The following is a 24031-nucleotide window of genomic DNA, read 5'->3' as shown; positions in this document are numbered from 1 at the left end:
ATTTTGCTCTAATGGTGGATGAAACAAAGAATGTGAGCAAAGAAGAACAGCTGTCCATTGTGGTAAGGTACCTCCACCAACAGAGCCTTCACGAGGAGTTCCTGAACTTCACAGCTGCTGAGGATCTGGATGCAGATTCATTGCTCAGGAAAATCATGAAGACTCTGGCTAAATGTGGTATTGACCATGATGCCTGCATTGGCCAGTGATATGACGGAGTCGTAGTCATGTCAGAGCACATCAATGGCGTATAGGAGAGATTCAGGAGAGAGGTGTCTCAGGCTGTGTATGTCCACTGCTATGCACACAGGCTCAACCTTGTGCTAGTTGATTGTGTGCACAACGTCCAGGCTGCAGCAGATTTCTTTGTGACAATTCAGAAGCTGTACAAATTCTTCTCTATATCGGTTGTGCATGAAGAATTTCTGATGGTACAAAAGGAGCTTGAACCCGTGAACCAGCACATAGACCTGAAGCGACTGTCAGACACAAAATGGGCCTGCCAACATGCCGCTTGTCTGGCTGTGAAAAGTACTCTCCCTGCCATTGTGACAACCCTAAAGCGTCTTGTGGAGGGGGACAATATCCAGAGAGCCACTGAATCAAAGAGCCTGTGCATCCTCCAAGATCAGCAGTTTGTAACCAGTCTCGTGGCCATAGAAAAACTACTGCTGATGACAAAACAGATATCAGACCACCTCCAGTCACCTAACCTGCAGCTGGCCTCTGCAGAGGACCTAGTACAATTTGTCATCTCTGGTCTCTCAGAAATGAGAACTGAAGCAGCATGGAAAGACTTGGAAGAGTCTGCTGAGGATATGTAAGAAAGTGGGAATACGCACTGAGACAGTGTGCCAAGGTGGACAGCGATCTGCCCCCAGACACCTGGACGAATTCATAATCACATCTAGTACTGGCCAGAGAGATGAACCAACACCAGATGTCAGGAGACACACCTTCTATGCCATCATAGACAGAATACTCAACGAGCCGAATAGAAGATTCTCCTGTGATGCCTGCAGTGTTCTGATGGGTGCAACTGAATTGAACCCCAAACACTCTACATTTCTGGACAAGCAAGCACTCTTAGGAATGGCAGCAAACTATGGTGTGGCAGAGGATGACCTCGCACTGGAGGTCCACCAGTCGAACCGGCTAATAGCCAGGAAGAAAGACAAGGAGCAGGAAGTATCCACACCATTGAAGCTTGCAAATATGGATGCCTTCATGGATCTCCACAAACTTGTATGCATCGCTGTGACCCTGCCTCTTACTTCAGCTGCCTGTGAGAGAAGTTTCTCATGTCTGAAGCTTCTCAAGACATACTTGCGCAACAGCAACAGTAACAACCGCACCAGAAACCTTGCTGTCATGTGTAAACTCCAGGAGGGCAAAACAACTCGATATTGATACTGTTATAGACACATTTGCTGCCAATCACCAGAACAGGCGCATTGTTTTGAAGTAATATTGACTATAAACACAACATATTAAAGATAAGTAGCCTGATAGTGACCTTACTTTTCCTCAATGTGTATGAACTTTACATGGGATAATTCATTTCTGTTATGTAAACTATGTCTTTATGTTATATTGCTTTTGATTTGTCGCTTTACTCTTAATGGTATATTAAATGTTCAATCTAAGCTAATCTTGATTTTCTTTATTATTATGTATTACCTTGGGTGGAATTAACGTGAGCTTCCTCTTTTACATATACGTATATTTTCATAAACAGATTATTTCTAATTTGTAATAATGAATTATTATTCAGAGTATGAGTTTCCAATGAAAACTGCGTTGAAAACGCTGTTCAAAATAGCACACCTTTCTGAAATGTACTTTGGTATTTACATTATTATAATTTACCATCTGTACTTCATATTGATGGCATTTTGGGAAGCCCCTCCACAGTTTACCTCAGTCCCCCTAACGAAAATTTCCTGGCGCCGCCACTGCGTCGCATAATATTATGCAGCAACAATGAGGGACATCACACAGATACACTGGATACATAAGATATATGTATGGGTAGGGACTTACGGGCCACCCTGCACATCTGTAATTCTAAGAACCTATGAGGATATGTGAAATTGGTGCCAGATGTGTCTGTCGCTATTTGCCACAAAATCTTGTTTATAAAGGAAAAAGGGGATAACTATGGCCATCAGACTAGGCACAATCAATGATCGCATAAGAAGTTTTAAGTACACCATGAGACTTGAAACATCGCTTTAACACACTGCTATTGACTTTCAATGTATAGTTTGTCACATAAATGAAGGGGGTGACATTCTTATAAATAATGGTTTTCTGCCTTTGACACAAATGACACTAACCTGGTGTGAGAAGAACTACAGCTGTCGCTATCAGAGAACAAACTGCTACTATCACAAGAAGGGCAATTCCAATACCTCGCCAGTTTCGCTCATCCTGTCCCGAGGATACAAGTTCCTACAACAATATTATACTATTACAGATACTTTCACAACAACATAGTATATTAATGCAGGTTAAACACCATTACAGAAGTTAAAGAAAATATAGCATTGTCAAAAACAGTCAAATAAAGTAAAAATTATTCATGGAAGATTTTAAAATAATGTAGAGCATTTACTGAAGCTTCTAGTGCAGTATAATTATTTCCAAAAAGGGCTGGGCGTTTACTAGTGGTTAGGTCCAGATTGTTAATTAGATGGTTCACAATTTCCATACCATTGTTACAAAAACAGATTCTGAACTTTGGAGTCGTAGGTGTACTGTACAAGTGACGAACAAACCTACTATTCGATTATGTAAGAACAGCCCTAGAGTTTGTAATTGGTTTTGTTTACTAGTTGTCTTTCCTCTAGTCTGTCAATTCAAAATTATGGGCAGCTGTGCGTAGACAATCGTTTAAGCAGATTTGTGTGAATATCCTGATGGTTTCATTGACTTTTCAGTCAACATTTCATATTCCTCCTGAGCTACACGGGCAAAATACTGATATTTCAAACTTGTAATCAGGTTATAAAATATAATAAAAACTCCAGGACATGTTTATTTCCTACAACAGTAATACAGAAAAAATCTCTTGAAACAAGAAAATTACAAATAAGTGGTATAAAATAAATTGTTACTTTTTTATTTATACAAGAATATGTATTCTAGCATATCACTACAGATAATGAATTAGATATTTATAATCACATAAATGAGAGTGACTAACCGTGGTTATGTTCAACAATACCAAAGTTATCACAAACAGCATGATTTGAGTGTGAGTGTAGGTACCGAGATAAAACGAAAATTTAAAGCAACACAATTTCCCCGGAGTTCAACAGGTTTCACGATTCTTTTTTTCCAATTTCGTCAGATTTTTGGCACTTTTTTTCAAATACACCGAATTTTCACTGAATCAAGGTACACAGTTGTGTGTCGCCGGACAAAATAACATGCTGCAGGACACGCTGTGTGTTATTAAGAGTTTAACGATTTTACGCCTTCTATATTTCGGGCTGTAGTAATCCATGCTTCTGCAAGTTTTCAGTGAATGTTCTCTACTGGACACTTACTTCACATAGCAAATTTCAAGGCCACTATTAAGAAATGTGGCAGGTATAAAACTTTTGATTGCATTTTTTTCCACTTTTTTTTCGCGCCAAAAGTACGGAAACTTTATTGAACAGGAAAAGCACACTTAACCTTTAGAGGCTTTTTTTTCTTCAAGTTTGGTACAGTGATAGATCTTATCATTCTACAAATAGGAACCTCTGGTGGTGTAACTATAAGCCACATGTGCAAAGCTATTCAACAAAACCTCGTAAATTTAAACAAAATTTTTGCGCACGTCTATGCAAAAATTCACGTGAGCTATCAAGTGTAATATTTTTATTACAGCTTTAGCTAAAAATGGACTGTTTTTTTATTTTTTTGTCACTGGGATTAAAAATGGCTACTATAGAACAGCAAAACAAATCTGAAAGAATGATAATAGGTCAGGCCAAGCAAAACAGAATGTCATTTTCTAGCTCAAGTTTTTTTTTAAAAAAAGTCTATTTATTGCCAACCTTTCAGCACAAATTTACCAAATTCACATAATATTAGTTCAAGCAATTAGCATAAATAATGATGCTTGATATAGCTGTACCGATTCCATGGGGTGATAGCAAGAACTGTTGATCTAAATTTCACGGCATTAGCATAGCGGAAACTATTAGCACTGTTTTAAGATAGAAGAAAAACAATCAACGCATATTTTAAAGAACCTGGTTGATTTTCTAAACTAAAGATCTGTAAGGTTTGCGATCCTAAAGCTAGTGTGGGTTATTACCGAGTGTCACTTTAATACTTAAACAATTCACACAATTATATTTTCCCCATGGACGTCTGCAGAAAGCGTAGAGGGAATATTTCTTCCCTTTACATTAAAAAAAAATGCACGTATTGTGACGTAATTTTAACATTGTAGTTAAGATAAATATTTTTAGTAATTCTTATTACAACTGTAAATTTTTGTTTGTGTTTAAACACACGTAGCATATATCCTTTTAGTCTGTTAACTTGCATTGCAAAAGTCGATCCTTTGCATACATATTTTGCCCCTCCCACCGGAAAATACTTCTGTAGGTGTCCAGGATTCTTCCCCCTCTCAGAGACAAGGACCACTCTCGGCCCTCAACACAGAGTCATGTGTCGACCACTGGCTATGTAAAATTTATTTCTTCTGGCCGGAATCGAACTTGAAACATTTCGCACAACACTGTACTTACCACCAGTACGCTCATGGCCTTACTTCAGGGTAGTGAGCACGAAAGCTAGATGTGAGCCATTTTTTCTTATGGTAATATCAGTCTTAACTTCTGTTTGAAGGATTTGAATCCAGGACTACAGATACTAAAACATAAGTGCTTTATAAATTGAGTTGAAAGGGTAATCTACCAGCTTTTGCTAGTATGGCACGTTCTGAACAATTTTAACTACAACAGCTGTAAACTATTATTTCTTAAGCAAAAATAAGAAAGAATTCCTCGAAGCAAATTTAGAAATTAGATGGAAAAATGAAGACGTTTGCAGTATAATTACTGTTAAATTTAAAAATTTAATAATTGACAAAAACATTAGCTTTTAAACATATACTGTATGATCACTGTAGAAACCTAATGTAAATCCAAATACGCTGTATAAAAGTTATACATAGATTACCTTCACGAAATATTTCCGCAATTATGTTTACCACCTTACGTAATTTACAAACGTTTATTAACTCAAATAATGCATAATGTTTACACCAAAAGAAGTCAGAAATATAATAATCATAGGGAAAAAGTGTTAAAAAGATGTATAATGAAACCATGCGACTGTCCTCAACCATCGATCAATAAATCTAAGAGTAAACAACGTGAAAGGAAGGTAGGCGTCTATACCGATTAATAGAACGAAATTCCTGGATAGAGTATTAGCAGAGCATAACGGTTAAAACTTGCAGTTAATTTATAGTAATACAATATGGTGGGGATGACGCACATACTTCTGCTGGAATATGCAAATAACTATCTTTACATTGCAAGTTTCCTTGCTAAACAAGTATGAAATACAACATCGTGGTTACTCTAAGAAAAAATAAACAATACGATTGTATTTAATTTCAACAGATAATAAACCCGAAAGGTGTTCTGGAAATGTGTCACAACATTAACTTCATGTCAGAACTTGATAATCCTTTTAGCCAGGGACTTGGATATTCTCGATTAGGACCCCATGTAATTATTTAATACGAATTTTAAGAGACAACCGCTCTGATATAACTTTCGCTTCAAATTTATTCTTAAAAAACAAAACAAAAAACATAAAATACAAACAACATTATGTAGTCATGTTTATTGCAATAAGTAAAATTATCGCAGTAAACGCTGATTACTGGAAGTTTTTATTAAAGAGAGCATTTAAATATGTACGGAGATCCCTACCCTTCTTCGAGTTTTTACGCTTATTTAAATAATGTTGACATTTATCATGCGATAATAATATACAACAGTTTTAATGTTAATCGATTAAAGGAGATGGAATATCATGTCATTTTTTATCAGATATTTTACAGCCAATAATAACTTGAGTTCCTTTCTACTATTCCTGTATCATAGATCTATGTTCTTCCAGAAAGTTCACTGTCGAGCTAATAGTAGAGATCTAAAATGCCTGTCAGATCTCTCAAACAGGATATACAGGTTTATGGAAATAAACAAGAAACAAGCGCAAACATAGTTGAATAATAATATAGGTTCTTTTTCGAGAAGTTATTTACGATCTTTTAATATCGCGACGTTTCTGAAACTGAACGTTACCATGGCAACATTATACATGTACTTAGAAGTAATACATGGACGCTACAAACACAGCCAGTAAAAAAAAACGTGAAACTTATGATAATAATAACAGCCAAATAGTTACCAATATCTAGAGCCCTACGGCAATAGAACTTCTTGAACAAATCTAAGATATTTTTAATAACAACTGTTGTTAATGTGGTATTTCCTTCATTTTATAATTATTATATTTGTTGTTACCCAACATATTATGAACAATGAATATTTGACCAATCTCAAAAACGTTTGCATTTCTGTGTGTGATTATTTCTTTAGAAAGTGAAAAGAAAGCCGGTCAAACATTTTATTTACAAAATATGATACACTTAATTATTACATGCGACATCTTTATAAACCAATAAATAATTATCTATAAAAACTACCTAGTAAAACTTCTTTGTTGATATAACATTAAGAGTAGCAGCATTCATATAATTCGCTTAAGTACATTTCTTATTTAACTTTTCAAAGAATGCAAGCATTTTCGGTTTTCAGCATCTTTTGTTGCTCCTGTCCAGAAATTTGAGAATTGTTAAAAAAAATAAACTCACAAAAACATTTTTTTATAGTTTAAGAGTGTGGTTTGGTTCGTAAAATTTATATGTCATGACGAGCTATAAGAAAGGTACTACATAAATTAAAATTTCTCAAATATGCTTTGAAACATTATAACACTGGTATTCAAATAAAAGTGTGATTAGTATTGATTTTAGGAATTATCAATTTCAAAATTTTTGAATAATCCTATACAGAAGAACCATACACACACACGTATATTTGATAGCTTATTAAGTTTTTACTTGTCGTAAGACTGTGTTTAAGCGAAAAGCTACCTACTCAAGTGACTGAGCTATCTGCACCGTGTGCATCACCCATGGTAAAAAGCCTAATTTTTAGTGGTATAAGTCATCAAGCTTAGAACTGATTCACCGGGAGGGGTGGAGGTTCTCGTAAATCTACGAGTTATTTATCAACCCCACATAATCCATTTAAACCTTAAATGTCAGGAAATAACAATATTTGCTAGGCCTTGGCTATTGAGACTTGAATAAAAATTTTACAATTTTTTTAAATACACCTAAAAAGGACGACATGCCCTATAGAATTATAAACTAATGTATTTTCTGCAAGTTTCAGCAATTCACAAAGTTGTTTGCTACGTGTTTTATTACGTCATAGAACATTTTTTGCATCTAATATTGTGTGCAGGTTCTTTTTTTATATATAAAAGTGGCTCAGGATTTATTTTTAAATAATATGGTCAAGTTATTCTTTTGAATTATTAACTAAAATAATACACATTTCTTCTCTAAAATTAAAGCAAATAGAGTACTAAGTTTGGGGTACAAATCTGTTCTTATTAATCGTACAATTAACGCTAGTTCAAAACTGATCAATAAGGTTAAACCTTTATAACAAAATGGTAAGTATGCCACAAATATTCAGTTTACAAGATACAAGTTAAATGTTAATCTTTGCTCAAAAAATTTATATATATGTAATATATTAGCCCTCGATTGTACATTGCAACACTAAGAATACACAAAACAAATCTATCGTTGTTCCTTATACGCAACCGAGTGTTTAAATTCTGTAGATATACACTTTAAAATAACTGTCTAAATAAACTTTGGAACTATTTTTGTTGGGTTGGTTCCTCAATTCAACAATGTTATTTCACAAATATTTTTGTGCAATATAGACCAATTTAAGTAAGAAATTGAAAGAAAAAAACATTTTCTTTTCGTATTAGCATAATGCATGCAATAGAGACATTATTTGAGAGTTATGGCTAAATTTCAAGAACACAAAAACTCTTAACTAACAAGCTTCGCAACTTTAAAAAAAACTCTAAAACACTCATCCAACGTAATAATAATCTGTATGCATTCACTGAAAGCTGCAACGTTTTGATATGTTAAAAAGAAGAAGCATTAGTAGGAATCTTTACACCTTTTAGTAATTTTTATTTTTCTAGAGTTGAATAAGAAACAGTTACTATTACATAACTCAGTCATAAGGTCTCAGCTCCTGCTGTTGACTTTAGTTTCACCTACCGACGGTGCTTCTGCAGGAACTTGGGTCTGGTTAGTTTGTCCATTCGAACTTGTCTTTTGCTCTGTGCCGGTCATAGTTCAGCTGATAGCTTAGTACTATGCAAAAAACAGAGTCCTAAATTTTTTTTATAATAATATGTATATTAGTTTATTTGTATCTAACCTTACGCAAAAGCATCCAGCCCTTCTGGTATTAGATATCTACCTTGTTTAGTATAACAACTTCAATAGCGAGTCAGGTACATACCTGATCGATCGTTCATCGTTTATTTCGTTCGATTATAGAGAGAAAAGCTTCAGCAGCTGCTTTTACTGACTCACGGCTGGTGGCGTTGTACAAAACATAGAAAAGTTTTTCTATGCTAAATTTTTACTTGCTTCATTCTAAAATTGTTTCATATGAAAATATATTTAGATTTCTGATTAATTAAGAAACAAACAATGATAATAAATGGAAACTTACCTAACTGTAATAGAAAAGAAAAAACTCTAGATACGTATATGTGGTATATGTAAAATATTTTTAAATAACTTTATCGGGGGATGCATTACAAAACAACATTCGATTTTTGTTTATTTGTATACAGTAGTTAACTATAACCATTTTCCTTTTTGATAAGTATACTTAATTAACACGTAAAAAACTAAAACGTAAGATTCTTATAAAGTGTTTGCAGATCATTACAAATTCAAACACAACCAAAAGATAAGAGACTGTGACAGTTTCTTCACTTTAAAACAAAAACACTTTATGAACACATAAAAGGATAATAAGTGTAATCGATTGCAGTATATCAATGCGTATAGAAATTAAATTTAGAAAAATTACTATTACAAATCAGAATAAAGATTTTGCCACTTTCTTTGTTTTGAAATGGCTATAGCCACACAAGTATTCCAACTTAGAATTCACTGTTTATTTTTATCCAACTATTTTTTGTCCGAAAGTTTTTTGTTGTTTTTTTTGCAGACAAAAAAAATATTCACAAACAGGTTGTAGTTTATCAGTAATATTGTTGGAAACAAATAAAGTATTTACAAACAAATGTTAAAAGGTACTCTACAGCTAATAAAAATCTTACCAGGAAAAAATAACGTATTTTTTGTTATACTTGGTATAACAGTGGTATGTCTGTGGAATTACACTATGAGAAACCGGGTTTCGATCATTGTGGTGGGCAGAACACAGATACCCCACTGTGTAAATTTGTGCTAAATTCCAAACAAGCTGTTATATTTTAGAATTGTATATGTAACTGGCATACCTTCATTAACGTTTTAAAAAAATGAATAAATATTATTATTTAGGTAAAATCTTTATGAATGGTGAGTAACTACATTTGTAAACTTACGTTACGATTGTGGTTACTTAGTATTCATAAAGACGTTATCTCAGAATATAACGCTTATACATTTTTTAAAAAACATTTCGTAAAGTTACGTACCATAGTGGTAATTTCACACAGTTTAATCTTCCTTGGCTACGCTCCTGTGTGATTGCAAATTAACAATTATTCATTTATTGTCCATTTACATGAAGCTACACGAATACATATTAATTTGCATTCTTGTTACATATGAGTAAAAATTATTTAATAAATAAATAATAAAACTAAACCTAATAACAATTCACGAAAGGGGACGAAGAGGAACCACAACGTTCCTGAACACCCCAGTTGGAGAGAGAACACTCCTAATTTCTCTCTCTCTAAACTAAACCCCTGCCACGTTAGTTTGCGTTTGCGTATGAGTTACAATATTTTCATGGCTCGGCATGGCGAGTTGGTTAAGGCACTCGACCCGTAATCTGAAGGTCGCGGGTTCGATTCCCCGTCACACCAAACATGCTCTCCCTTTCATCTGTGGGGTCGTTATAATGTGACGGTCAATCCCGCTATTCGTTGGTAAAAGAGTAGCCCAAGAGTTGGTGATGGGTGGTGATGACTAGCTTGTCATCCCTCTAGTCTTAAACTGCTAAGTTAGTGACGATTAGCGCAGATAGTCCTCCTGTACCTTTTGCGCGAAATTCAAAAACAAGCAATCATCGGATTTAATAGCCATACCTCCTTTGATTTGGTTCACAGGTTAATCAGCAACAAGTTTACGAATTCTTAACACTAAAATCTTGAGGTTGATTACTCTCCTGGTAGACAGAGCCTGTTATGTAGCTTTACAATAAAACCGTCAAACTGTAATTTCTGTTTTTTCTTTAAAACCCTACTGGTTACATATTAACTTCTCGTCGAACTTATTTTACAAGTATTATTTTTGTTTTAGAATTTTCTTCGTAATATTATATTGTTTTGGGGGATAGAATGATCAGCTGTATTTATTTATATTTTACAAAAATTTTATTCTTATCCAGAATAAAATATATGCACACGTAAAATCCTCCATAAAACAGTTTCTGTAGTTGTCATTGTCTATTATTTACTTATTGTTTTGACTGCTAAAATAAAATTAAAATAAACCAATAGTGCTACAGATCTGTTGAAAAATTAAATTTATGAATTTATTACAAAAATATTTTTCCAAAGATATATATATATAATTTTACACAAGTTAAAGTTCCATTTACCCCCTAAATATGAAAAAAAAACTGATAGGATGGTCGTGACTTCCCTTCAATGTTGGTCCGGCATGGCCAGGTGGGTTAAGGCGTTCGACTCGTAATCTGGAGGTCGCGAGTTCGAATCCTCGTCCCACCAAAGATGCTCGCCCTTTCATCTGCCAAGAGTTGGCAGTGAGTGGTGATGACTAGCTGCCTTCCCTCTAGTCTTACACTACTAAATTAAGGACGGCTAGCGCAGATAGCCCTCGTGTAGCTTTGCGCAAAATTCATAATCAAACAAACAAATCCTTCAATGTTACACCTAATTTCATTTCGCTTTTACAAACTATCGTGATAGCAGAACAAATATTTAAATAGTCAAAAACTAAAACAGAAATTCACTATTAAACTCGCTGCCAAATATACACATAGCTTGTACACCCTAAAGGTTAACTTCAAAAGTGGAGCTTTAAGTCAGTCAGTTAAAAAACAGGGTCTTAAATGATGCACCTCTCTCAATGAAAGTAGTACAAGTTTTGAAGAGGAAAGCTTGTTTAGAAAGAAATATTTCGAAAGTCTGTCTACTATATTATGATGGGATTCAATGATCTAATTTTCTTAGCTTTATGTTATTGTTATCTATTGACACATCTTACCAAAGAGTCTAAAACTTAGTAATAAGAAAAATACTGAAAAATAATTTACTACTAAATATTATGCCTTCGGTTTAATTTAAAATATATGTAGAATACACTCCAACATTAAGTAATAGAAAAATAACTATAAGAAATATATAGATGATTATTTGATATTTCTAGCTCTACTGCTGCTCGTATTATATAAACAACTGTTTCTTTCAACTCTACAAAAGTAGGCAATTTAAGTGTATTCTTGCAAAATCTTAATTTTGTGTAGGGCCAAGCATGTCCCAGTCGTCAGCATGCTGTACTGTAGATCTCACGGGTCCTCTTTCATTCATTCATTCAGAAAATAGAAAATTATTAAAAATTTCGCTATCTACACACTTTTATGGGCTTTGTTGGTTAACTGCTTTCCCTCTAGTCCAGTGATTCCCAAACTTTAGCATTCTGAGAACCCCTTTCATGAAAATGTCAAATTTCATTAACCTTCTTCTAAAAATAAATATCTTTTAGGGGTTTTCTCCCTTACCTCAGTATGAATGAAAAATATTGATCTTGGAAACATAAAATTTGGTTTTCTTATGACACTTTTATTACATACTATTTATTATTACGTAATTATTTATCATTACATTATTAAATTTATTACATTACGAAAACAGGAACACTCTTCTAAGATTTCAGTCTTTTAATCTATGATTAAGCCTAAACTTGAACATCGTTTTAATTTTAAAAACATGACTAGGAGTCTATTTAATAAAAATAAAAAACAGCAAATAATATCACCTTCTCCTTTCCACCTCTCACAAGGAGTCTTTATGAATGCGCGCAAATACTTTTGCTTTCGCCATTACGAAATGTTTCCAGAGAACCTCTTGAAACATATCGCGAACTATAATTTGGGTACCCTCGATCTAGTCTATCAACTTAAATTATAAATGGCTATCGCAGGTAACAGTTGCATAACTTTGCGCGAATGTCTTGAAAAAAAGATAACAACAAATACTATTTTTATACTCTTCTGGCAGCAATAATTATGTTTGTTTAAATCATCCATTCTTCTGGATATTATTATTCATATATACGAAAATAAAGATAACTACCCAGCATTTACTGACATCTGTCAACTTAAATAGAAGAGACCTGATCTCCTCACGGAGTATGATCTTCCTTTCAGCATCAGAGACGTTATAATGTGACATTTACTCTCATTGTTTGTTGGTAAAAATAACCCAAGAACTTGTGGTGGCTAGTTGCTTTCTTTCCCTATTACTCCAAAATTAGAGATATCTAGCGCAGATAGACCTCGAGTAGCCTTGCGCGAAACCGAAAACAAACTTTCAACACATTACAGAAATAAATTTATACGAAGAAATTTGCATTTGCTTTAAAACCTTAGAAGAAAATATCGTTAGATACAAAATTTGTAACTCTTATTATTAACATTAAACCTTTAAACAGAAGTTAGGAATAATGTAATTTGTTGCAGGTAGATGAGTAAAGATCAATATCCAAGGTAACTAACAATTAAGCTCACATTAATTTAAGATTTCTTTTTCTTCGCTTTCTGAACATTTTATATTATATGATACTTCACTATGCTGTTAACTTTAATGTGTTACTTAAGATTAGTGAATAAAATATTATATTCTTAAGGTTACAATCCGAGGAAGTTAATTAACAATAAAAATCATCAAATGGGAATAGACTGGTTACTTTTATCTTTATTTGGTCATGAGACCCAGGAGGACTAGGTAAACCTTGGATATCCCTACTTGACTGTTGTTTCATTACCTAGACGTAGTCCATGAAACCCACATTGTTATCCGACATTGTTCGGTCCGTTAGCTAGGAAAATCAAACATCATGCAGCCACTGCATGCGCGCTACAATTGTTCATAGGCGCAAGTGACCTTTTTCAGGCTATGTCTAAGTATGTGTATCTCAGAACGGCTGGTATGGATATTAACACTTACTAATAAAGCAGAGGTAAACGTTTCGACCTTCTTAGGTCATCTTCAGTTTAACAAAGAGAGAGTTTGCAACTGGCCGGCAATTGCAACTTCTCTTTGTTCTTCTCTGCTTTATTAGCAAGTGTTAATACCCATGCATGTCATCCTGAGATACAATTTTACTTCAGCTGGATTTCTCATCATCATGTATGTCTATGTATGTAAAATCGTAGATCTTACCAGATGGTCTTCAACTCGTTTTGTTTTTGGAATATTCTGTCTTTCCGGTAATTTTGTTGTCAGGTCAATAGTATGGAATTGATAACGTTTTCTAGAAGCTTGCCAATACAGCTGATTAGACTGATCGGTCTATAGCTTTCTGATCTGTTGACTTGTTTTCTTTCTTTCAGGAGTATTAAGACATCTGCTAGGTTTCAAACAGTTGGTATATAGCCTCATTTGAGGGATAGACTTAATATTGCCTCTCAGAGTCTAAATACTCGTACCATCGCAGTGGGCCTTTTAAAATTGGTATGTATTGTATATTATCTTGGTCTAAAGCCTTATTTATGTGCTTTATTTTAGGTACCTTATATTTGTCTTATACATATTGATTTATTAAATAGTTTTTATTGTGTTATATTGAGTGTTAAAACTTTCCGGCTGGGTCTGTCGAAGTGAGACCAGGAATGAAGGTGCGCATAAGTCCTTATTTGCATTCATGTAATTATTAACTTTATCATAGAAAGACGTGTTCACTGTTGATTCATTTGATGTTTTGTAGGTATTTTCGAAGTGTTCTCTGAATACTTTTGCATTTTGTAAGTTTGTTAAGTGTTTGTTTTTGTATGTGTGTTAAGTTTTAAACAATTTTCGTCCCATTTGTCTGCTATGAGACTTTTTGTTTAATTTCTTATAATGTTTGTGAGTGTATTTAGTTTGGTTTTTAGCGTTATTTTATTGTGATTTGAAGTTATTCGCATGATTTCCATGTAATTTTATGATGTTGTGTTTTCTTTTAGAGCATCATAATGACTTTCTTTCATAGCTTGCGATGAAACGATTCTGTTAGTTCTATTGGCTGTTAAGCAGCAACAAACTGGTATGGTTTAGTGGATATATGCAACTAAAGACACTTGTCATCCAATAAAATTATTAGTTCTGTGTCCAGAAAATGTAAATTCAACTTAGTATATATGCCTATTATCAAGGAAAGGAACAACTAACACTTCTTTACAACGATAGTGGCCGTTATTATCCGATCAACGTTGCGTTTATTTATAAGCATCTTTATTACTGTTAATTTAGTTACAGAAGTCTTATAGAAAGTTACTTGCCAATAATATTTGTTACAAAAAAACGTCAATAATGGCAGAATGTCTTTATTACTTGTTATATAACTTCTGTCTTGGTTCAGTATTATCTGTTTCATATACAAACACACTCACACACACACTTATATATATATATATACGTATTATTATATTCCTATTATAAAATTTTATCATGGGATAATTTTTTTACTCAAAAACAGCAAAACCAGGAGTTTTACGAACTTCTGCAGATGTCTCTTCTCAAAGTTCCAAACGTTCACACATATAAGATATAGATAGATCCTGTTATTAGTTGAAATCGCATACAAAATAATATAAAATACTTATTTGTTTTCGACAAACATGAAGGAAGACAAAACCATAATATTACATACTGCTGCTGAGTGGACTTACAACGCTAAAACCGAATCTTGATGACTCGTGTTGGACAGAGCGTAGATCGCTCATCATATAGCTTTGCACTCAAAACAAATACTCATTTATCTCTTTCCATTTAATTCTGGTGAGCTGTAAACTTCTATGGTGATCATAACAAAGCATCCTCTTTTTCATACATTTTTATGTTACGAAGCATGTTGAAAATAAAATTAGCATAAATGTTGGTTTGCAATGAGCCATCTTTAGTGTGTGAGAGAGAAAATTCTATTTTTTTATGGTTCTGGTTTTGCTTATTGTTCATTTATTATTCTTTCTATAGCTTAGTTTATCTATGAATTTTTAGTGATGATAAAACACTAGCTCACCTTCTACATAATAATTTGTATTTTGAGTAAATATGTATGTATTATGAAATGGAGACCAGCATTGACATATTGATGTTATTAATGTATCAAAAGATTAGACAAATTTATGCTCACATAAGTTGTACTCTTGTGATTTAACGAAGTGAATAAATACCTGGTTGTAAAGACGTGTTATTTGGACTGTTACAAAAGTATTCACAACCTGCTTATCTACAGAAAAAGGTTCCCAAAAGGGTATGTTACAGCGAGTTTGGGCATGTAAAAGAATGAGAAGCTCTATCAAGCATCTTAAATTTCAAGTGTAACCATTGTCATATAGTGAAGCTGATAAATATCAATACAGAAACAGAAACTAATCAACTTAGTGTTGAACAAGCAGAAGAGGTTCATCTAGATATCTACGGTGCTGCCACCTGGGAGGTGTTAGTCACAATTAGAAGAAGTGATGTTATTACTTAGTGTTCCAGTTAAGTGTTCTCAGGTGTATTTGAAGCCTATAGTAGAAAAAATTAAGCAAGGTAAATGACTTTTTAATCATTTCTATGGTTGTTCTTTTACTTTTGTACATTTGATCGGTACCCTACAGATGTATTGTGAAGATAAGCATACGTTGTACGGTTCAGCAAGCTGTACATTGTGCAAAATCTTCATAGTAAAGGAAAGTACACTTGTCTCCCATATTTTTCCGTAAAATGTTCAACATATATCGGCATATTTCTATGCAGTTGAATAAGACAAACGTTTGGAGTAACTTGATGAGTCAGCAATAAGTTTACAGAATTACAATGCTACAATCTGGGGTTCGAATCCTCGTGAATTCCCAATGTGGATTTTCTCAGAGTTTGGATAGAAAAACTAAATCTTCATTCAGTTACCAAATGTTTCGTAGCATTCACAGAACCAAAAATTTTTAAATCTCACAATTATGATGCTATAACTATATAATCTAAGAGCATCACCATCATTAAGTTCCTTGCTTTGTAGCGGAGGCGATCATATCCTTCCACCTTTCGCGGGCATTTGTCATTACATCAGTTACCCTCTCTTTCTGGAGTCCCCGAGTGGCACCGCGGTATTTCTGTGGACTCACACCGCTAGAAAACAGATTTCGATATCCATGGTGGGGAGAGCACAGATAGCCCACTTCGTAGCTCCCTGCTTAATTCCAATCAATCATTCAATTTTTTGTGTAGCCAAATTGTTAAATTGGCCAAGATCTTTTCTCGCTGTCTACCTCTACTTCACTTCCTCACAGACGTTTCAGTTGTCACCAGATGTTCCATTCCCTTTCTCCTCATCACTTGACTAAAGACTGCTGTTCGTCTTTTTCATGCTTTTGTTTTCAGTACTCTTTTTGTTTCTGCTTGTTGTAGAACTTCTTCATTTGTTTTCAATCTTTGTATAATGCTTAGAATTTCCTACAGGAACTATATTTCGGTCACATTAAGTAATTTTACCACTTGTTTTTTGTTGATTTTTTTATTTCCATGATTCGCAACCGTACCTCAAGATTGGTTCGACGTAGCAGCTGAGAAGAACCTTTTTATAGGGGTTTGTTTGTTTACAATTAAGCATAAAGATACATAATGGGTTATCTTATTTTCTACCCACCACAAGTCGTTATGGAAACCTGGTTTTTAGCGTTGTAAATATGGATACGCTTTGCTACTGGGCAAAGTCAGTTTAATATATTTTTCATCTTCATAAATGTTTTTTAGTCTGTGTAATTCTGCTTTTGACCTCATTTTGACATCTTCCATCTGATGTAATCCATGTCCCTACATATTTGAATTTGTAGGTTTGATTGAGTAGGGTCCCATTTAATAATAAAGCTCATTTTGGACAGTTTATTTTCTTGTTTAGGCTGAGTCCCATATTTCCACTTTCTTTATTTACAGTGTTAAGTAAGGACCGAAGATTTTTCCGTTCCTGCTATTAACACTGTGTGGTCAACATATCTGATATTATTAACATTGCTGCTTCCAATGCTTACGCCTAATATGTCTTCTATCTTTCTCGTGATCATTTCACTATACAAGGATAAGAAATCAGGGGATAACACACATACTTGACAAACTCCTCTTTCTATTTTACGAAATTGGCCAAGCTCATTCTAAGCTTTGAATCTCATAGCTTTGCCAACTAAACTGATATTTTCAAGAATTTGCATTATGATTTCATGTCTCACATAGTCAAACTATGCATAGTCTATTGAATAAATATACAAATTTCGCTATACTTCGATTGTACGCACTATGAAGACCCTCAGAATGTAAATTGCATTGACAGTGCCTTTACTTTTAACAGATCCACATTGTTCCTCGATTATTTCAGGTTGATTCTTTTTCTTGCCGTCATCATAACTGTTCTCAACTCCCCCACTGGTGCAGTAGTAAGTCTACGGATTTACAACGCTAAAATCAAGGGTTCGATACCCCTCGGTGGACTCAGAAGATAACTCGATATGGCTTTGATATAAGAAAACACATAAACTGTTCTCAATAATATCTTTGTTAAATGACTCATAACACTTATTGTTTGATGTATTTCAGTTGCACCTGGTTTCTTTAGTAATGCTATATATATAATCTAAGATAACTGTTTCTTATTAAAACAACTATCAACCCCCTTCACAAACACAAAAATAAACATATTTAACTGTTATAATATTTTACTAATTTTACATTTATGGGAAAGCTATTGGTCAAGCTAATGTAAGAAAATGGAAAAGAAAGGTTATAATTAGTGATATTGATCCAGACGTGACCTCCATGCATTACATTCATTGTTGATGGTGACTGGTCACAACGATCTTATTGGTTTCGCTACAGTGCACATCAGGATGTGGCGTCATCACTGGTCAACGCACTGGCAATATTCTCTACCTGGCTATTCGCATAAAGTTTTCCAAAGTTGATACAGTGATAGATCTTTTGAAACTACAGTTAGAAGTCTTATTCAATACAAATGTAAACCACATGCACAAAGTTATTTAACATAAAACGCTCAGATTTGGCCAATATTTTTGGGCACGACTACGCAAACCCTCACGTAAGCTATCGGTCTGAAAATTTCACCACAACTTCACTTTAAAGTACAACTAGACTGATTTTAGTTTTTTATCATTTGAATTAAGGACCGCTGATTTAGAGCAAAGTAAAATATAATTCTGTTCCGAATAATGGGGTTGCGATTCCAAACCTAACGTTGGTTACTATCGAGCGTGACTTTCTTACTTATTGTGGTTTGTTAGCGTGTATTGAAAAATAGTCATGATATCTAATCAAAAACACCTTAGGTGTGAAAAAAAAACCTTTATAGCCGCACCTTTTTTTACACCTAAGGTGTTTTTATTAAATTATTATATTTCTATTTATGTTTGATTTGAGAAATTGGTAAAATAATAGTTTCTTCAAGTTCATTATTTAAAGACAATGTAAAATAACAAAACATTAGACACATTGGCAAAGCTTATTCATGATACAATTTTAACATGATTTTAGTTCCGTCATCTTATGACGGTCTAGCATAGCCAGGTGGTTAAACATCTCGACTCGTAATCTCAGGGTCGCAGATTCGAATTCCCGTCGCTCCAAACATGCTCGCCGTTTTAGCCGTAGGGGCGTTATAATGTGACGGTCAATCCCACTATTCGTTGGTAAAAGAGTGACCCAAGAGTTAGCGGTGGGTGGTGATGACTAGCTACCTTCACTCTAGTCTTACACTGCTAAATTAGGGACGACTAGCGCAGATAGACCTCGTGTAGCTTTGTGCGAAATTCATAAACAAACAAACAAACATCTCATGACTGATTTGTGATTTAATTACAGCTTTGGACTCAGGAGGTTAAACCATTTCGACTGATGTATTTGACCACGCCCAATCTCTCACTAATTAATTTAATCTTGCCTAAAAGCATTTACATTTGAGAATTAATAAAGATCATTGTGAGCAACAAATTTGAATCGAACATACGGGCGCACAAAACTTGGTATTGTTGGCGCACAAAAATATAGCTAATAAAATAGAAAAGAAAAACGGTCTCATAGATTAATTCATTCTAATCCTACCTAAAAGAATTTCAAGTACTACGGCTATTGAGGATCACATGTTCTCAACCGCTTGCTTCAGTTGATTGTCCTTAGTGCAAAAGACAGGAGTTTGTCTGTTTGTAAGCATAAAGATACACAATCTTTTCTCTGCCCACCATGAGTTTTGAAACCCGGTTTCTGGCGTTGTAAGTACGAATACGTTGTGCTACTGATGGGCAAAGAGAGAAGGTTCTTGCTTTTACATGCTGAGAGGAGAATGTGGTTTACTAATGATGTGGTAGGTAGTACGTGGAAAATGGTTTGTAGATAATATATTATGAAGCTGTTAATCGCCAACTATTATTTTCAAAGAGGAAAATGTATGAACCATTACCAAAATATCAATTTTTAACTACATATTAAAATGATAAATATCATAATCCACATTCACACTAAATCGGTTATGAACAGGTATATCACTTCTTTTCAACCATACAACCAAACAATGACTCGTTGTTATGGAGTTATTCATTTACTAAGGACAAACAAGTAGGCGAAAAGCTATTGAATAATATGTGTGCTCTTTATTGTAGGGGCCTGGCATGGCCTAGCGCGTTAAGGCGTGCGCTTCGTAATCTGAGGGTCGCGGGTTCGCGCCCGAGTCGCGCCAAACATGCTCGCCCTCCCAGCCGTGGGGGCGTTATAATGTGACGGTCAATCCCACTATTCGTTGGTAAAAGAGTAGCCCAAGAGTTGGCGGTGGGTGGTGATGACTAGCTGCCTTCCCTCTAGTCTTACACTGCTAAATTAGGGACGGCTAGCACAGATAGCCCTCGAGTAGCTTTGTGCGAAATTCCAAAACAAACAAACAAATCTTTAATGTAATTTTGATAACCGCAACCATAAGCAGCTTGTATTATATATATTGATACAAAAACTGTACCACTACCTTCACTCTACACTACGTGAACGTTGTTATATAATAACATATGAACTCAGCTTGTACTGTAATTAATTTCATTTTATCTGTTCTTTTACCCTCATTCTAATAAAACATGTTGTCAAATGTATTGCTTAACGTGATGAGATATTACGTTTTCTCTCTGGCATTATCTCTTACCTTGTTTACACTTTACCTCACAGTGTTGTTTGTAGTAATTATATGTTTAGGGCCGTCTTCTTGGAAAAGTAAAACCATTTTATAATGGGATATAACAACTTTTCAGATTGGCATTTTTCTTCATTTTTATTCTTTTTATGATTGCTTACTTACAACTATTCATGACGACGAGAAACCCACTTCAAGTAAATATGTATCTCAGGACGGCTGGTATTAATACTTTTACTAATAAAGCAGAAACAACGTTTCGACCTTCTTCAGTCATCTTAACAAAGAAAGAGTTTGCTACTGACTGTTGCTAGGCTCATGTCTTAGGGACGAGAGCGTAAACGGGTACGGGATTGTAGGGAGCGTTGCAGTTAGGTTCTTAATTAGTACAGATATAAAGGTGTTACTTTATATTGGTTTAATTTTGGTTTTAATTGTTTTATAAATAGGGATTTTCTGATTTTCCATTTGTTTATATGTTTTCCTACTTAGTATTTGGGTGTTTATTTAAGTTGCATTGTTCAAAAACGTGTGAATGCGTTTTTATTTGTTTGTTTTTTGCTGTTCTTTGAATCTGGGCCTGGCATGGCCAAGCGCGTAAGGCGTGCGACTCGTAATCCGAGGGTCGCGGGTTCGTGCCCGCGTCGCGCTAAACATGCTTGCCCTCCCAGCCGTGGGGGTGTATAATGTGACGGTCAATCCCACTATTCGTTGGTAAAAGAGTAGCCCAAGAGTTGGCGGTGGGTGGTGATGACTAGCTGCCTTCCCTCTAGTCTTACACTGCTAAATTAGGGACGGCTAGCACAGATAGCCCTCGAGTAGCTTTGTGCGAAATTCCAAAACAAACAAACAAACTTTGAATCTGGTTTCCATTTTTCTGCTTGTTTCTCCAATATAGACGTCGTGACAGTTGTTACATTGTATTTTATAAATAATGTTGGTGCTGGGTTTGTCAGTGTAGTTTTTACATAGTATGGACTTTAGTTCTGTACCTGGTTTTTGAATAAATTTGGTGTTCGCTGGAATGTTGTATTTTGTTACAAGTTTTTCCAAATGTTTGTTCTTTTTTCGCTGATGTCGGGAATATATGGTATGCAGCAGTGTAAGATTTTGTAGTCTGTTGTATCTTGGGATTTATTATCTTTGATTTGTTTGTTGTTGATCTAGGCGTGTGCGTATAAGTTTTTTCAACGGTTTTTGAAGGAAGTTTATTGATGTTGATGAAAAGTTATTTTATTTTGTTGATTCCATCATTAATTTTATCTGGTGAGCATAGTTTTGTGGCTGTGTTTATTTAATTTCTTAATATGTTGAGTTTTTGTTTTGTTCCATGGAATGTATAGTCCAGTATGGGTGATTTTTCTGTGGATTTCTGTTTTAAATTGTATATTTGTTCTTGTGATCTTGAGGTTGAGAAATGTTATTTGGTTACTTTTTTCCTGTTCACGTGTGAACTTAATGTTAGGGTGTATAGAGTTAACGTGGTTGAAAAAACTAAGTGTGTGTTCTGTAAATGTGAATTCTAGTAATTGTAACGTCAACATATCAGTACCAGTATTGTGGTGGGTGTAAGGTTCTATTGATCGCTTGAAATTCAATCTGTGTCATAAAAATGTTGGCTAGAACTGGTGACACGAGATTCCCTGTACTTAGGTAGTTTTGGTTATTGAACATAAAGTTAGTTTTGGTGGTAGTGAGTTCTATAAGGATTGCTAATTGGTTACTATGGATGTGTATCAATGGGTTGTGGCCTTGGATATAAAGTTCTAAAGCTATCTTGCAGGCTTCAGTGGTTGGAACTTCGGTGAAGAGGGAGATTACATCAAAAATGGTCATTAAGGCTTTATAATTTAGTTAATTAAGAATATACTTAAAGTTAAATAGTCTTTGAAAAAGGAGGCGGCTGATTTTACATATTTAGAAAATTCCCATGCTATATATTTACCAAGGTTGTAGTTAAATGATTGATAGGTAGATATTATGGGTCATAGTTGACAATCGAGTTTGTGAAGTTTGGGGTTGCCGTATAGTTGTGGTTTTTGTGAGTAGGCCCTTTGCAAATAGGAATAAAGATTTTCTGAAAATATGTTGGTTTTTTTTTTTCATTTGTAATAATATTTTGTTTAATTGTTTTTCAAGTGTTTTTGTTGGATTTGTGTGTATTAGTTTAAATTTCTTTGTTATCCAATAAGATGTTCATTTTTTGAATGTATTCATTATAACTATAGCATTGTCTTTATTTTTTTTTTAGAATTTTGATCTTGTTGTCTTGTTTCAAGCTGTTTATATAATTAATATATTTTCGTGTGAGGTTGCATTTAGTTTTCTTTTCTGTGAAATTATATTGAAGGTTTTGCGTAAAAATTCTTTGGAAGATACTGTTTTGAAGTGTTTCGGGGAAGTAGATGTTTTCAGTTCTAACTGGAAAAATAGGTTATTGGTTGTCGATGGAAGTGTTGTCAAAGTTGTTTTCTTTCTGGTGGATGTTTTCCGTTGTTTTGTTGGTGTTTTCAGTTTTTGTAGAATAGATTACCAAGTCTTCTAGCTAGGTCTTCAAGGCAGGTTCTCATTTCAACGGATGGAATATTTCTAGGTGTTACTGCGAAGCGTGTATGCTTGTGTGTGTTTTATAGCAAAGCCACATCGGACAATCTCTTTGTGGTCATCGAGGGGAATCGAACGCCTGATTTTAGCGTTGTAAATCACAAGACTTACCGCTGTACCAGCGGGGGACTTACTGCGAAGGTGAGTCCTTTGTTGAGTAGATGTACCTCTTTATTCTTAATTGTCGATCGGATCTGTTAATTACAGGCTTTGTTGGTGGTTTGTCGTGTTGGTGTCTTTTTGTTGCACCTTAGTTTATCTAGTTTTTATTGTGACGCATCTTCTTTTCCTTGTCGTTTTGATTTGACTGATGTTGCGTTGTATGAGTCCATACCAGACATTTATGATTTCCTCCAAAAATCATTGAAAAAATTATAAGCACACACCTAGACCAACAACGCAAGCAACAACAAACAAACGATAATAAATCCCAAAATACGACAAACTACAAAACCTTACACTGCTGCATACCATATACGAGTAATTTCGATATCAACGAAAAAATAACAAAATTTGAAAATACTTATAACAATACACAACATTCTAGTTAACATTAAATTTATTCAAAAACTAGGTACAAACCTAAAATCCATACTATGTAAAAAAACTACACTGACAAACTCAACACCAACATAATTTATAAAATACGATACAACAACTGCCACG

The 24031-nt window shown here is 34.4% G+C and overlaps 1 protein-coding gene and 2 long non-coding RNA genes across 9 annotated transcripts in view; 1 reads left to right on the top strand and 2 right to left on the bottom strand.

The window, feature by feature from the left end:
- LOC143222246 (prolyl endopeptidase FAP-like) overlaps positions 1 to 24031 on the bottom strand; it is a 163858-nt gene that overhangs the window by 91609 nt on the left and 48218 nt on the right. For 4 of the 7 annotated variants that reach the window (XR_013012124.1, XM_076448479.1, XM_076448482.1 and 1 more), the window contains exon 2: positions 2340 to 2454. The exons of 1 other annotated variant lie outside the window; for it this stretch is intronic. Coding sequence is in view for 4 of the 6 variants with exons in the window: in XM_076448479.1 (XP_076304594.1) it covers positions 2340 to 2454 (115 nt within the window). In the remaining 2 variants the exon portion in view is untranslated. Of the gene's footprint in view, positions 1 to 2339; positions 2455 to 8401; positions 8498 to 8648; positions 8786 to 24031 lie in introns of all 7 variants that reach the window. 2 more of the 7 variants (XM_076448484.1, XM_076448480.1) reach the window with 2 other exon arrangements.
- On the bottom strand, positions 2474 to 5781 carry LOC143222254 (uncharacterized). The gene is made up of 2 exons (XR_013012130.1): positions 3209 to 5781; positions 2474 to 2966 (listed from the first exon to the last, which is right to left on the bottom strand). It is a non-coding gene; the product is annotated as an uncharacterized LOC143222254 (long non-coding RNA).
- The window catches only part of LOC143222252 (uncharacterized), a 71270-nt gene continuing 62931 nt past the window's right edge, over positions 15693 to 24031 (top strand). The window contains exon 1 of the long non-coding RNA XR_013012128.1: positions 15693 to 23506. This is a non-coding gene — a long non-coding RNA (uncharacterized LOC143222252). The remainder of the gene's footprint in view (positions 23507 to 24031) is intronic.

The sequence above is a fragment of the Tachypleus tridentatus genome, chromosome 8, assembly GCF_004210375.1.
Source record: "Tachypleus tridentatus isolate NWPU-2018 chromosome 8, ASM421037v1, whole genome shotgun sequence".
Lineage (NCBI taxonomy): Eukaryota > Metazoa > Arthropoda > Merostomata > Xiphosura > Limulidae > Tachypleus > Tachypleus tridentatus.
Note: the sequence above shows the minus strand (reverse complement) of the source record. Positions and strands in the feature narration are given on the sequence as shown.